Source organism: Pristiophorus japonicus, chromosome 10, assembly GCF_044704955.1.
Source record: "Pristiophorus japonicus isolate sPriJap1 chromosome 10, sPriJap1.hap1, whole genome shotgun sequence".
Classification (NCBI taxonomy): domain Eukaryota; kingdom Metazoa; phylum Chordata; class Chondrichthyes; family Pristiophoridae; genus Pristiophorus; species Pristiophorus japonicus.
This window is the reverse complement of record NC_091986.1, coordinates 220,989,153-221,005,699: the sequence shown is the minus strand read 5'-3', so window position 1 is coordinate 221,005,699 and position 16,547 is coordinate 220,989,153. Positions and strand designations below refer to the sequence as shown.

Here is a 16,547-nt window from a genome sequence, read left to right as displayed (position 1 = left end):
TAGCCCCATACAACTAAACTGTGTGACCCCTGGTCCTGCCTAACCTATTTCATTAAAATAAACTGTCAGCTGGACACCATTTATCCAATTCCCCGGTTTGAAAGTTACTATTGAATCTGCTCCCACCGCCCTTTCAGGCAGCGCGTTCCCGATCACAACAACTCGCTGCATAAAAACATTCTCCCCATCTCCCCCTCTGGTTCTATCGCCGATTATCGTCAATCTGTGTCCCTCTGGTTCCTGACCCTCCTGCCCCTGGGAACTGTTTCTCCTTATTTACTCCATCAAAACCCCTGATCATTTTGAACACCTTGATCAAATCTCTCCTTAACCTTCTCTGCTCCAAGGAGAACAATCCCAGCTTCTCTATCCCAGCCTCTCATCTTCCACTCTCTGTAACATTCGGTAAGGTGCCACATAAAAGGTTACTGCACAAGATAAAAGTTCACGGGGTTGGGGGTAATATATTAGTATGGATAGAGCATTGGCTAACTGACAGAAAACAGAGAGTCGGGGTAAATGGGTCATTTTCTGGTTGGCAAACGGTGACTAGTGGGGTGCCGCAGGGATCAGTGCTGGGGCCTCAACTATAATGAGTTGATGAAGCGACCGAGTGTAATGTAGCCAGTTTGCTGATGATACAAAGATGGATGGGAAAGCAAATTGTGAGGACACAAATAATCTACAAAGGGATATAGACAGGCTAAGTGAGTGGGCAAAAATTTGGCAGATGGAATATAATGTGGGAAAATCCACTTTGGCAGAAAAAATTGAAAAGCAAATGATAAGTTATGGAGAAAGATTGCAAAGTGCTGCAGTACAGAGGGACCTGGGGGTCCCTGTGCATGAAACACACAGTATGCAGGTACAGCAAGTGATCAGGAAGGCAAATGGAATGTTGGCCTTTATTGCAAGGGGGATAGAGTATAAAAGCAGAGAAGTCCTGCTACAACTGTACAGGGTATTGGTGAGGCCACACCTAGAGTACTGCGTACAGTTTTGGTCTCCGTATTTAAGGAAGGATATACTTCATTGGAGGCTGTTCAGAGAAGGTTCACTAAGTTGATTCCGGAAATGAAGGGCTTGACTTATGAAGAAAGATTGAGCAGGTTGGGCCTATACTCATTGGAGTTCAGAAAACTTAAAGGTGATCTTATTGAAATGTATAAGATTCTGAGGGGGTTGGACAGGGTAGATGCAGAGAGAATATTTCCCCTCGTGGGGCAATCTAAAACTAGGGGGCATAGTTTCAGAATAAGGGGCCGCCCATTTAGAACGGAAATGAGGAGGAATTTCTTCTCTCTGAGGGTTGTAAATCTGTGGAATTCACTACCTCAGAGAGCTGTGGAGACTGGGACATTGAATATATTTAAGGCGGAGATAAACAGATTTTTGAGCGATAGGGGTATAAGGGGTTATGGGGAGCGGGCAGGGAAGTGGAGCTGAATCCATGATCAGATCAGCCATGATCTTATTAAATGGCGGAGCAGGCTCGAGGGGCAAATGCTCCTATTTCTTATGTTTTTATGTACCTAACCCCACTCACCCATCACTCCCTGTGCTCACTGACCTACATTGGCTTCCAGTTAAGCAACACAGTGTAATGTCTGTGAGCTTGTAATGTTTGTAGCGCCACACTGTGGATGTGGATGTATTGTGTACTGCAACTACAGAGTTAATAATTAAACAGAAGCAGCAGGTTCTGGAGACTGCCGAGAGAGCTGCCTACCATGTTAGAAAGCTGCTTGTGCTGTGCTCTGTGAATATATCACATTTGGCGATGAGGATGGGATTTTTCGGATGATTTAAAGCTGAAATTTTGTTGGTGAAGGATTCAGCCAGCCGACAGAGAGACTTTGGAAGTTTCTGTCTTTGGAAAAAGCTACAAAATCCGAGGTAAAATACAGCACACAGTGTGAGCAGCTAGAAATTAAAATGGCAGCACCCGCAGGTGTAATGGGACATTTGGGTGAACATAGACACGACTGGGGACATTTTAAAGCATATGTGGACCAGTTAGAAATGTATTTCACTGCAAATAACATAATCAAAGTTCCAGAGAATGCAGTCCAGAACCGGGCTGTGTTGGAACGGAAGCGAGCTATCTTCTTATCTGCAGCTGGACCTGAATTGTATGAAACCTTTGTAAATCTGCTTGTGCCTGACGAGCCAAAGGACACAACGCTTAAAAAGATTTTAACGAAGCTGGAGCAGCACTATAACCCCAAACCATTAGAAATTGATGAAAGCTATTGTTTCAGTATACGGGATCAAAAGTCTGATGTAAGTATCAGTGATTACATTGTAGCATTAAAAAAGCTATCGATGCACTGTAATTTCGGAAACTTTCAAAACCGAGCATTGCGGGATCGTTTTGTTTGTGGGATGAAAAATTCTCAACCTTGTTTTCAAATCCCTCCATGGCCCTCGTCTCCCCCCCCCACCCCCCGCCCCATCTCTGTAATCTCCTCCAGCCCCACAATCCTCTGAGATCTCTACACTCCTCCAATTCTGGCCTCTTGTGCATCCCCATTTTCCATCGGAGGCCGTGCCTTTAGCTGCCTGGGCCCCAAGCTCTGGAACTCCCTCCCTAAACCACTCCACCTCTCCACCTCCCCCTCCTCCTTTAAGATGCTCCTTAAAACCGACCTCTTCCTGTCTTAATATCTCCTTATTTGGCTCGGTATCAAATTTTGTTTGATTATGCTCCTGTGAAGCGCCTTGGGATGGTTTACTACATTAGCCGTGGCTCAGTGGGCAGCACTCACGCCTCTGAGTCAGAAGGTCGTTGGTTCAAATCCCACTCCAGGGACTTGAGCACAAATTCCAGGCTGTCACTCCCAGTGCAGTACTGAGGGAGCGCCGCACTGTCGGAGGGGCAGTACTGAGGGAGTGCCGCACTGTCGGAGGGGCAGTACTGAGGGAGCGCCGCACTGTCGGAGGGGCAGTACTGAGGGAGTGCCGCACTGTCGGAGGGGCAGTACTGAGGGAGCGCCGCACTGTCGGAGGGGCAGTACTGAGGGAGCGCCGCACTGTCGGAGGGGCAGTACTGAGGGAGCGCCGCACTGTCGGAGGGGCAGTACTGAGGGAGCACCGCACTGTCGGAGGGGCAGTACTGAGGGAGCGCCGCACTGTCGGAGGGGCAGTACTGAGGGAGCGCCGCACTGTCGGAGGGGCAGTACTGAGGGAGCGCCGCACTGTCGGAGGGGCAGTACTGAGGGAGCGCCGCACTGTCGGAGGGGCAGTACTGAGGGAGCGCCGCACTGTCAGAGGGGCAGTACTGAGAGAGCACCGCACTGTCGGAGGGGCAGTACTGAGGGAGCACCGCACTGTCGGAGGGGCAGTACTGAGGGAGCACTGCACTGTCGGAGGGGCAGTACTGAGGGAGCGCCGCACTGTCGGAGGGGCAGTACTGAGGGAGCGCCGCACTGTCGGAGGGGCAGTACTGAGGGAGCGCCGCACTGTCAGAGGGGCAGTACTGAGGGAGCACAGCACTGTCGGAGAGGCAGTACTGAGGGAGCGTCGTACTGTCGGAGGGGCAGTACTGAGGGAGCGCCGCACTGTCGGAGGGGCAGTACTGAGGGAGCGCCGCACTGTCGGAGGTGCCATCTTTCGAATGAGACGTTAAACCGAGGCCCCATCTGCTCTCTCAGGTGGATGTAAAAGATCCCACAGCCACTATTTCGAAGAAGAGCAGGGGAGTTCTCCCCGGTGTCCTGGGCCCAATATTTATCCCTCAATCAACATCACTAAAACAGATGATCTGGTCATTTATCACATTGCTGTGTGTGGGAGCTTGCTGTGCGCAAATTGGCTGCCGTGTTTCCCATATTACAACAGTGACTACACTCCAAAAGTACTTCATTGGCTGTAAAGCGCTTTGAGACGTCCGGTGGTCGTGAAAGGCACTATATAAATGCAAGTCTTTCTTTAAAGGCGCTACATAAATATACATTGTTGTTGTTCTCTAGTGTTTCCACAGAAGTGAACGCCCTCAGCCCTGCTCCCATTCTGGGAAATCTCCTGCACATTCCTTTTGCCAAAGTTGTTCCCTTTTCCCGGTGAATCTCGCTCTGATTCTCACCCAGTTTTCTCTCTATTTTGACTTTTTTCTTCCCAAAAACACCGAATTTGAGGGGAAAAAAAATCGCGAGCAATAAAGAGGCGATGTCGCTCAGACCAGTTATAAACCGTGTTTAATAAAAGGAAAAGTCATTCAGATGCAGGGTTTAAATTTCTTTGTACGCTCTGACAGTGTCATCATTTGTTAAAGGCATTTTATTTGGGGAAAGTGCTTGGATGCGGCCAGCCAATCACAACTTTGTTTACAGCAGCTGGCCAATCATAATACCCTATTTTAGTGAATCAACCAATCGCAGCATGCTGCTTCCAGCTGTCAGCCAATCGTAAAACTCCATTTGAGCGATACCCAATGGCCAATCACAATAGTCTGCAGGAGGATTTCACCCAATCACACCTCTGATGGTCTCGGCCAATTAGAATGCTCCGTTGACTGTGTCTAGGTGAGTTTTGTTGGGATAGTCCATGATTGGCCAATGGTGGGGGGATTATGGACCATCCCATGAGTGGCATATTGGTAAAATTATTTTTATCGAATAATAATTCTTATTTCATCAAAACTGCAAACTGGTGCCTCCAGTAGTTGAATAGCTTTCCCACCCAGACATCCGGCAGAGTTGGGGGGTTGCCAACTCTCCAAAGGTTGCCCCGGAGACCCCAGGGATTGAAGATTCATCTCCTCCGACTCCTCGGAATATTGGAGATGGGGGGAGGGGGAGAAAAGGCTGAGGGTCAAGCATCATCCAATCAGCTGACCAGGAGTCTGTCCGTATATTCTGATTGGTCGAGAAGGCGGGGCTGTCACGAGGATGGGCTGAACGGACGGTTTGGGGGACGAGGCGTTACAACAATAACTTGTATTTATATAGTGCCTTTAACGTAGCGAAATGTCCCAAGGCGCTTCACAGGAGGATCATGAGATTTCAAACATTTTGACACCGAGCCGTATAGAGCAGGCTTGGTCAAAGAGGGAGGTTTTAAGGAGTGTCTTGAAGAAAGAAACAGAGATAGAAAGACGGAGAGGTTTAGGGAGGGAGTTCCAGAGCTTGGGACCCAGGCAACAGAAGGCACGGCCACCAATGGTGGAGCGATTATAATCAGGGGTGGTCAGGAGGGCAGAATTAGAGGAGCACAGATATCTCGGGGGGTTGTGGGGCTGGAGGTGATTACAGAGATAGGGAGGGGCGAGGGCCATGGAGGGATTTGAAAACAAGGATGAGAATTTTGAAATCGAGGCATTGCTTAACCGGGAGCCATTGTAGGTCAGTGAGCACAGGGGGTGATGGTGAGCGGGACTCGGTGCGAGTTAGGACATGGGGCAGTGAGCACAGGGGGTGATGGGTGAGCGGGACTCGGTGCGAGTTAGGACACGGGGCACAAGGGGTGATGGGTGAGTGGGACTCGGTGCGAGTTAGGACATGGTCAGTGAGCACAGGGGGTGATGGGTGAGCGGGACTTGGTGTGAGTTAGGACATGGGGCAGCAAGCACAGGGGGTGATGGGTGAGTGGGACTCGCTGCGAGTTAGGACACGGGGCACAGGGGGTGATGGGTGATGGGACTCAGTGTGAGTTAGGACACAGGGCAGTGAGCACAGGGGGTGATGGGTGAGCGGGACTCGGTGCGAGTTAGGACATGGGGCAGCGAGCACAGAGGGTGATGGGTGATGGGACTCGGTGTGAGTTACGACACGGGGCAGCGAGCACAGAGGGTGATGGGTGATGGGACTCGGTGTGAGTTACGACACGGGGCAGCGAGCACAGAGGGTGATGGGTGATGGGACTCGGTGTGAGTTACGACACGGGCAGCCGAGTTTTGGATCACCTCTAGTTTACGTCGGGTTGAATGTGGGAGGCCAGCCAGGAGTGCGTTGGAGTAGTCAAGTCTGGAGGTAACAAAGGCACGGATGAGGGACTAGGAGGCAATTGGACAAAGGGTTGTAGTGGGGGAAAGAGTGAGGGGAGTGGGACTGATTGGATCGCTCTCTCACAAAGCCGGCACAGGAACGATGGGCCGAATAGCCTCCTCCTGTGCTGTAAGATTCCAAGATTCCCACGGCCAATCGGAAAGCAAGCAGGCTCTTCATTACCTGATTGGATGATTGACCTTTTATAGCCCCCTCCCATGGCCAATATTTTTATCACTAGTAAATAAAACACCATTTTTTAGTGTCCCTGGATTTTTCTCCTGGGTGTTTTCTCCCGGCGATTCATTCCTGGAGACTCTGGAGGGTTTGCGAGCCCTGGGACTTGGGTGTGTTTCGGTTTTCAAGTCCCACTGCTGAGAACTCTGAGTTCCCCCTCCCCTCTGACCCCATGAGCAGGTCCCTCCCCTGGGCTGGCTGCTCACGTTGTAATGTACGCATGCTGTGGGTCTGCTCACGGGTTTGGAGAGCTGTTGAGTTGTGAGTGGCTTAGCCAGGTCATGTGATGTTCACAAGGCTCAATAAAACCCCGGCCAGTTGGGTTCGGGGGATCCACGATGGGGCAGGTGGTTGTGAGCCCGGTGGATGAACCGGTAATGTGTCGTGTGATTGTTAAACCTTTGCTGATAAACCAACTAGTTCTCAATAGCAATGTGTTGCTCTGAATTGTTAGGCAAAGAGCCCACAAGGCAAATACATTATACATGTGATCGGTCCATTTCCAACTGGCACGATGAGCAAGTTACACATTGCAGCTAAACTGCTGGGTCGTCCGAGGGGACCAATCAGCAAATAGACGCGGCCTGAAAGGTTGCCGTTGCTCCTGCAGTCCCGTGCTCCTGACGTTAAATGTCTTTAGCATGTACGGCTAATACGCCGACGGCATAAAATCGGCCAGGAGTCGTCCGCTGGGGTTGGGTGAGTGGCGCATGGCCGGGGGCATCGGAGCACCCACTCGGTGATTGTCGGTGCCAAGGATTTTCGCCGCCCTGGACTCCCGAGGGGAAGTCCCGAGGTTGTAAGCAGCGACTGCAGAGAAGGCTCTTTTTTTTTTTTCAATCTTTTTCCCGCCGGTTCAGGTTCCAGTGCAACAAAAAGAAACGGTGTTTATCGGGGCGACGGAAGCTAGGCATTGCCCCGTCGCCCCTCTCCTGCCCTCCCCCCCCCCCCACCCTCGTCACGTCAGCACGCACGTCTTGCCGCGTTTGCCGTGGTTCCTGTGCAGGACCGCGCGGGCAGCGGCTTCGAACACCTCGCCCACTCCCTCCCGGAGCAGCGCTGAGCACTCCAGGTACTTCACCGCCTTCATCCGGCGGGCCAGGCTGGCACCCTGCTGGTAGCTGACCGGGGCCGCCTCCCGCTTCAGCAGGCCCAGGATGGTGGCGGGGTCGTGCCGCAGGTCCCTCTTGGTGCCCACCAGGAGCACGGTGGCGTCGGGCCGGTGCCGCGCCACCTCGGGGTACCAGTCGTTCCAGACGTCCTCGAAGGAGGCGGGGTCGCAGATGGAGAAGCAGACGATGAAGATGTCGGTCTGGGGGTAGTAGAACTGCCGCATGGAGAGGCGGTGCTCCTCCTGAGGGGCCGTGTCCCACAGGTTCAGGATCACCCGTCGCTCCTCCACCGTTATCTGGGTGCTGAAGGAGTCGAAGACAGTGGGCAGGCTGTCCCGGGGGAAGGCGCGGGTGGTCAGACACACAATCAGCGAGGTCTTGCCCACAAGCTCGTTGCCCAGCAACATCATCTTGATGGTCACCATCCTTCACAGACACTGCCCACCCGACCTGCAACACATTCAACCATAAATTAACGCAAGAACTCACATTTCTACAGCGCTGTTCCTCGCCTCCCAAAGTGCCCAAGCCCTTCACAGCTGCAATGTGTTCGCTCCACGGGTTCTTTGCTCAAGAATCCGGAGCAACACATTGCAACCAAGGACTAGTTGGTTTATTAGCAAAGGTTTAACAATCACACCACACATTGCCAGTTCATCCACCGGGCTCACAACCCCCTGCCTCATCGTGGATCCCCCGAACCCAACTGGCCGGGGTTTTATTGAGTCTTGTGAACATCACGTGACTGGCTAAGCCCCTCACAACTCAACCTGTGAGCTGTTGCAACAGGCAATCAAGTATTTTTTGAAGTGTAGTCCCTGTTGTAATGTGGGAAACACGGCAGCCAATTTGCGCACAGCAAGCTCCCACACACAGCAATGTGATAATGACCAGAAAGTCTGTTTTACTGATATTGATTGAGGGATAAATATTGGCCCCAGAACACTGGGGAGAACTCCCCTGCTCGTCTTCAAAATAGTGGCTGTGGGATCCTTTACATCCACCTGAGAGAGCAGACGGGGCCTCGTGGCTGCAGTGTGTACCATCTACAAGATGCACTGCAGCAACTCGCCAAGGCTTCTTCGCCAGCACCTCCCAAACCCACGACCTCTACCCCCTAGAAGGACAAGGGCAGCAGGTACATGGGAACACCACCACCTCCACGTTCCCCTCCCAGTCACACACCATCCCGACTGGGAAATATATCGGCCGTTCCTTCATCGTCGCTGGGTCACAATCCTGGCTGACACTCCAAAGAAAGAAAGACTTGCATTTCTATAGCGCCTTTCACGACCACTGGAAGTCTCAAAGTGCTTTACAGCCAATGAAGTACTTTTGAAGTGTAGTCACTGTTGTAATGTGGGAAACACAGCAGCCAATTTGCGCACAGCAAGCTCCCACACACAATAATGTGATAATGACCTGATAATCTGTTTTATGTTGGTTGAGGGATAAATATACTGTTTGTTTGTCTCTCTCTCTCTCTCTTTCTCCAGCAATTGGTGCGGAGAGCCTGATCTCACTGTAACAGAGGCACGGGTGAGGGTGAGAGTGTCAGCGGGTGAGCTGAGGCAGGGGCAGAGATAGTGGAGTGAGGTGGTCCTGGTGATGTGGGGATATGGAGAGTGGGCAGGCACCGACTCTTGAACCAGTGCCTGGGAGTTCAGCGATGGTCACTCTGGGCTAATTCTCTCGCTCTCTGGCCTGGGGAATGAGTGAGATTCACTCAGCATCTGCTCACATCAACGTGATAGGGGGAGCAAGGCTATCAGCTCCAGCATGCTGGGACTGGTTCATTCTTGCTGCTATTTGTTCTAATATATTCAAAAAATACAAAGCCCGTTTCACAACCTCACTGTCCCAAAGCGCTACACAATTAACGACTTGTTGAATTAGTTGCAAAATAGGAAAGACAGCAACCGATTTACGCACAGCAAGCTCCCACAAACAGCGATATGATAATGACCCAGGTAAACGGTTTTACTGATGCTGATTGAGGGATAAATATTGGCCCCAGGACACCAGGAGAATTCCCACCCTGCTCTTCTTCAAAATGGAATCTTTTATGTCCACCAGAGAGAGCAGACGGGGCCTCGGTTTAACGTCTCATCTGAAAGACAGCACCTCCGACAGTGCAGCGCTCCCTCAGTACTGCCCCTCCGACAGTGCGGCTCTCCTTCAGTACCGCCCCTCTGACAGTGCGGCGCTCCCTCACTACTGCCCCTCCAACAGTGTGGCGCTCCCTCAGTACTGACCCTCCAACAGTGCGGCGCTCCCTCGGTACTGTCCGTCCGACAGTGCTGCACTCCCTCAGTACTGCCCCTCCGACAACGCGGCGCTCCCTCAGTACTGCCCCTCCGACAGTGCGGCTCTCCCTCAGTACTGCCCCTCCGACAGTGCAGCGCTCCCTCAGTACTGCCCCTCCGACAGTGCGGCGCTCCCTCAGCACTGCCCCTCCAACAGTGCGGTGCTCCCTCAGTACTGCCCCTCCGACAGTGCGGCTCTCCCTCAGTACTGCCCCTCCGACAGTGCAGCACTCCCTCCGTACTGCCCCTCCGACAGTACGGCACTCCCTCAGTACTGCCCCTCCGACAGTGCGGCTCTCCCTCAGTACTGCCCCTCCAACAGTACGGCACTCCCTCAGTACTGCCCCTCCGACAGTGCGCCGCTCCCTCAGTACTGCCCCTCCGACAGTGCGGCACTCCCACAGTACTGCCCCTCCGACAGTGCGGCACTCCCTCAGTACTGCCCCTCCGACAGTACGGCACTCCCTCAGTACTGCCCCTCCGACAGTGCGGCACTCCCTCAGTACTGCCCCTCCGACAGTACGGCACTCCCTCAGCACTGCCCCTCCGACAGTACGGCACTCCCTCAACACTGCCCCTCCGACAGTACGGCACTCCCTCAGTACTGCCCCTCCGACAGTGCGGCACTCCCTCAGTACTGCCCCTCCGACAGTACGGCACTCCCTCAGTACTGCCCCTCCGACAGTGCGGCACTCCCTCAGTACTGCCCGTCCGACAGTACGGCACTCCCTCAGCACTGCCCCTCCGACAGTACGGCACTCCCTCAGTACTGCCCCTCCGACAGTGCGGCGCTCCCTCAGCATTGCTCCTCCGACAGTGCGGCGCTCCCTCAGTACTGCCCTGGAGTGTTAGCCTAGAATTTTGCTCACGTCCCTGGAGTGGGACTTGAACCCACGACCTTCTATGTCAGAGGCGAGAGTGCTGCCCACTGAGCCACAGCTATCCCATAAAACCTTTGCAGCTCAGTGGGGCAGAAGAATTGCTTTTCCTCTGATAACTGAAACCGTGCTCACCTCCAGCCCCTCCGCCCAGTCTCAATCTTTCACAGGTCTCTCTCAGCGTTAATCGGGCTGCTGTGAGTGTTCCTCTCTCGATCCTCTTAAGCTCCAGATGTCTCTGTCTGACACACACATCTCCTCACACCCTCAGCGCGTCAAAATCCAGATTCATCTGTGTCCCGACGAACACCCTCGTACGCCCGAGTTTAAGAAGGTGGAGTCTCCTCTGCCTCGCCCTGCTGCCCCTGTTGCTGGAACCCAAGCTCAGTGTCGCTGCTCCCCTCCCTCAGCCTTTCCCAACCTTGGCCGTGTCCTCCAACGTCCGCCTCGGACCCTCCACCTCCCCCTCTCCCCACAACGTCCCGATGACTTCAGATAAAGCTATGCTGTTGTAAGGTCCGGTTATGGTAGCAGACAGCTGCAGGAGTGATTTGGTCGCTTGACAAACATTAAAGATCACCGTGACAGCTCGGGATCCAAAAATAGGTGAGGAATCCATCGGGCCAGTGACATGTGCCCCGGATTGTACATTGGCTGTGAGCAGTGTGCTGGATTCTCGGTTGTCGATAGCACTGTTAGCACCGAGCGGGCACATTTCCCACATTACAACAGTGACTACACCCCAAAACAACTTCATTGGCTGTAGAGAGCTTTGAGACGTCCGGTGGTCATGAAAGGCGAGATATAAATCCAAGTCTTTCTTTTTAATGGGAGCATTAGAGCTCAGCGACTGGGAGCAGAGTGTTTAACGCCCCGATGGAAAATTCATGCAAGGCTCCCCGGGAGCGCAACCCATGAGCGCCTGGCTGCTGACAATCTCCGATCCTGATGTATTCCTGGTGTAACGCCCCACCCTTGCCCCTCGGTCGGTAAATTCAGTGTGGCCGCCTCATTGAATGCCCGCCAATAACACCGTCCGGAGAAACAATGGGTCCAGGCTTGCAGAGTGGTTAACTGGCGGCTACTCTAAGGGATGAGGTAGCTCTTCCCTCGGAGGTCACAGTCAATGCAACGTTTACACACGGAGGGGCAGTACTGAGGGAGCACCGCACTGTCGGAGGGGCAGTACTGAGGGAGCGCCGCACTGTTGGAGGGGCGGTACTGAGGGAGTGCCGCACTGTCGGAGGGGCAGTACTGAGGGAGTGCCGCACTGTCGGAGGGGCAATACTGAGGGAGGGCCGCACTGTCGGAGGGGCAGTACTGAGGGAGTGCCGCACTGTCGGAGGGGCAGTACTGAGGGAGCACCGCACTGTGGGAGGGGCAGTACTGAGGGAGCACCGCACTGTCGGAGGGGCAGTACTGAGGGAGCACCGCACTGTCGGAGGGGCAGTACTGAGGGAGTGCCGCACTGTCGGAGGGGCAGTACTGAGGGAGCGCCGCACTGTCAGAGGGGCAGTACTGAGGGAGCGCCGCAATGTCGGAGGGGCAGTACTGAGGGAGCGCCGCACTGTCGGAGGGGCAGTACTGAGGGAGCGCCGCACTGTCGGAGGGGCAGTGCTGAGGGAGTGGTGCACTGTCGGAGGGGCAGTACTGAGGGAGTGCTGCACTGTCGGAGAGGCAGTACTGAGGGAGTGCTGCACTGTCAGAGAGGCAGTACTGAGGGAGTGCTGCACTGTCGGAGGGGCAGTACTGAGGGAGTGCTGCACTGTCGGAGGGGCAGTACTGAGGGAGTGCTGCACTGTCGGAGAGGCAGTACTGAGGGAGCGCCGCACTGTAGGAGGTGCCATCTTTTGGATGAGACGTTAAACCGAGGCCCTATCTGCTCTCAGGTGGATGTTAAAGATCCCATGGCCACCATTTCGAAGAGGAGCAGGGGAGTCCTCCCCGGTGTCCTGGCCAATATTTATCCCTCAAGCAACATCACAAAAAACAGATTATCAGGTCATTATCACAGTGCTGTGTGTGGGAGCTTGCTGTGCGCAAATTGGCTGCTGCATTTCTTACATTACAACAGGGACTACACTGCAAAAGTACTTCATTGGCTGTGAAGTGCTTTGAGACGTCCAGTGATCGTGAAAGGCGCTATATAAATGCAAGTCTTTCTTTACAGGTTGCGAGTAAGTCATTTCTAAAACTTTAATAGAGACATTACTAGTGCACCAGCCTCTACATGCTCCAGCGAGGCGTTGCGACGGGTGATTTAATGTATCAGGGAGTGGAAGCAACATTCTGACAGTTCATTGAAACCGATCCCAGCGCAGGTTCTCAGGCACCTGACTGCCCAACCTGTCCAACTCGCTCCCAAACTCACTGGAATGAAGAAATGTAAGTTTCACCGAGGCATCAGAAAACTTAAAACAGTTTCTGTTCAAAGTCTGTCACCCGAGAGAGTCCCACAATCGCCTTTCACTCGTCCCGTTCGCAGACTGACTGAAAGAACACAGCAGGCCTGGACTGACGTATGGAATAGCCTCCCCCAACCCCAATCTCTCGCCACAACCACACCGGCACTATTTTTAAATACACTGTTTTTTGCAGGCAGTGTCGGGTGTACTGTAGATTTAAACAGCTAATCACACGTCTGGTCAGACAGCTTTAGTAACTCCACCCCGTCTAAAAAAGAGGCCTTAAATAGCACCACACTGTCGGAGGGGCAGTCCTGAGGGAGTGCCGCACTGTCGGAGGGGCAGTACTGGGGGAGTGATGCACTGTCGGAGGGACAGTACTGGGGGATTGCTGCACTGTCGGAGGGGCAGGACTGAGGGAGTGATGCACTGTCGGAGGGGCAGTACTGGGGGAGTGATGCACTGTCGGAGGGACAGTACTGAGGGAGTGCCGCACTGTCGGAGGGGCAGTACTGAGGGAGTGATGCACTGTCGGAGGGACAGTACTGAGGGAGTGCCGCACTGTCGGAGGGGCAGTACTGAGGGAGTGATGCACCGTCGGAGGGGCAATACTGAGGGAGCGCTGCACTGTTGGAGGTGCCATCTTTGGATGAGACGTTAAACCGAGGCCCCATCTGCTCTCTCAGGTGGGTGTAAAAGATCCCACGGCACTATTTCAAAGAAGAGCAGGGGAGTTCTTTCTGGTGCCCTGGGGCCAATATTTATTCCTCAATCAACATAACAAAAAAAAATTATTTGGTGATTAGCTTGCTGTGCGCAAATTGGCTGCCACGTTTCCCACATTACAACAGTGACCACACTCCAAAAAGTACTTCATTGGCTGTAAAGCACTTTGAGATGTCCGGTGATCGTGAAAGGCGCTATAGAAATGCAAGTCTCACTTTAATTTTTACAATGAAGGGTTAAATGAAACCTCACCTGTCGCTCTGGGTACCTTTAGCGAAAGGGCTGCTCACCAGGAAAACGTTGATGATCAGTCGTGAGGGCTCTCAGCTCCTGGCGTGTGGAGTCCCTGCATCGTGCGAGAAGCTCGAACACTGCCTGCAGTCTGTGGGTGACATGGCTGTCCCGATTCACACACACCAACGGTGTGCCGCTTTCAAAATCAGATGATATTATAGCCGGTGGGAGGGAAGAGTTATTAAAATACTCCGGGAGTGACTCCTCCCTCTCCCCTCGCCCCGCCCAGCCTGGTTCGAGCACGATTTCCTCCTTTAAATACACTCTCGCAACACCTAACGCTGAAACTGAGATATTGGACAGGAACACGTTGATTTTCTCTGGGATGCTGTCTGTTTTTTCAATGTATATTTTTGGCACTTTCTGAAATTGTTTCATGCAGTGCTACAGCACAGGAGGTGGCCATTCGGCCCATTGTTCCTTTGCCGGCTCTGTGACAGCGATCCAATCAGTCCCACTCCCCCCCCCCCCGCTCTTTCCCCACAGCCCGGCAAACTTCTGCTTTTCAAGTATTTATCTAATTTCCGGTTTGAAAGTTACTATTGAATCTGCTCCCACCGCCCTTTCAGGCAGTGCATTCCCGATCACAACAACTCGCTGCGTAAACACATTCTCACCATCTCCCCCTCTGGTTCTATCGCCGATTATCGTCAATCTGTGTCCCTCGCGTTACCGACTCCCCTGCCCCTGGGAACAGTTTCTCCTTATTTACTCTATCAAAACCCCTCAATTTTGAACACCTCGATCAAATCTCCTCTCAACCTACTCTGCTCCAAGGAGAATAACCCCAGCTTCTCCAGTCTATCCACGTCACTGAAGTCCCTCATCCCTGGAACCATTCTGGTCAATCTCCCTCTGCCCCCTCTCCCAGACCTTCACATCCTTCCTGAAGTGCGGAGCCCAGAATTGGATGGCCGGGCCAGAGGTTTGTGACCCGGGCCGGTGTGGGGGAGGGGCCGGTGGAGCGCGGGATGCCCGGAGGCCAGGATTCCCCGCGCAATGTGAGGGTTAACGGCACGGGGAACGCAGGACTTCACTGGCAGCGTTCCCATCCGCGGGTCAGCTGGAGTGAGGGGCGGGGGAAGGGGGCCGCAGCAGTGCGGAGGGGGGGTTGGATTATATTGGGGGAGTTATATTGGGGGTTATATTGGTGGGTTATATTGGGTGGGGTTATATTGGGGGGATTATATTGGGGGTTATATTGGGGGGGTTATTTTGGGGGGGTTATATTGGGGGGTTATATTGGGGAGTATATTGGGGGGTTATATTGGGGGTTATATAGGGGGGGGTTATTTTGGGGGGTTATATTGGGGGGGTTATGTTGGTGGGTTATATTGGGGGGTTATATTGGGGGGTTATATTGGGGAGTATATTGGGGGGTTATGTTGATGGGTTATATTGGCGCGGTTATATTGGGAGTTATATTGGGGGAAGTTATATTGGGGGATATATTGAGGGGGTTATATTGGGGGGTTATATTGGGGGTTATATTGGCGGTTATATTGGGGGGTTATATTAAGGGGGTTACATTGGTGGGGTTATATTGGTGGGTTGTATTGGGGGTTATATTGGGGGTTTATATTGGGGGGTTATATTGGGGGGGGTTATATTGGGGGTTATATTGAGGGGTTATATTGGGGGGGTTATATTGGGGGTTATATTGGGCGGGGGTTATATTGGGGGTTAAAATTTGGGTTATATTGGGGATATATTGGGGGGTTATATTGGGAGGGTTATATTGGGGGGTTATAATAGGGGGGTTCTTTGGGGGTTATATTGGGGGGGTATTTTGGAGGTTATATTGGGGGGTTATATTGTAGGTTATATTGGGGGGTTATATTGGGGGGTTATATTAGGGGGGTTATATTGGAGGTTATATTGGGGGGTTATATTGGGGTGTTATATTGGGGTGTTATATTGGGGGATATATTGGGGGGGTTATATTGGGGGGTATATTGGGGGTTATATTGAGAGGTTATATAGGGGGTTATATTGAGGGGTTATATTGGGGGGGTTATATTGGGGGTTATATTGGAGGGTTATATTGGGGGATAATATTGGGTGGTTATATTGGGGGGATATATTGGCGGATAATATTGGGTGATTATATTGGGGGGGGTTATATTGGGGGGGTTATATTGGGGGTTATATTGGGGGGTTAGATTGGGGGGTTATCTTGGGGTGTTATATTGCGGTGGGGTTATATTGGGGGACAATATTGGGTAGTTATATTGGGGGAGTTATATTGGGGGGTTATATTGGGGGGGTTATATTGGGGGATAATATTGGGTGGTTATATTGGGGGGTTATATTGGGGGGGTTATATTGGGGGTTATATTGATGGTTATATTGAGGGGGGCGTTATATTGGGGGGTTATATTGGGGAGTTATATTGGGGGGTTATATTGGGGGTTATATTGGGGAGGTTATATTGGTTATATTGGGGAGTTATATAGGAGGGGTTATATTGGGAGGTTATATTGGGGGGTTATATTGGGGGGTTATATTGGAGGTTATATTGGGGGCATATTGGGGGGTTATATTGTGGTGTTATATTGGGGGTTATATCGGGGGAGGTATATTGGGGGGTTATATTGGGGGGGTT

General features: G+C 52.6%; 1 protein-coding gene across 1 annotated transcript; it reads right to left on the bottom strand.

The window, feature by feature from the left end:
* Window positions 1-7,169: 7,169 nt before the first annotated feature.
* LOC139275318 (rho-related GTP-binding protein RhoG-like) lies at window positions 7,170-11,006 on the bottom strand. Its single transcript, XM_070892610.1, has 2 exons — window positions 10,653-11,006; window positions 7,170-7,783 (listed from the first exon to the last, which is right to left on the bottom strand). Exon 2 carries the CDS (start codon window positions 7,756-7,758, stop codon window positions 7,180-7,182), a length of 579 nt encoding a protein of 192 aa, XP_070748711.1. The 5' UTR covers window positions 7,759-7,783; window positions 10,653-11,006; the 3' UTR covers window positions 7,170-7,179.
* Between the last annotated feature and the right edge of the window lie 5,541 nt (window positions 11,007-16,547).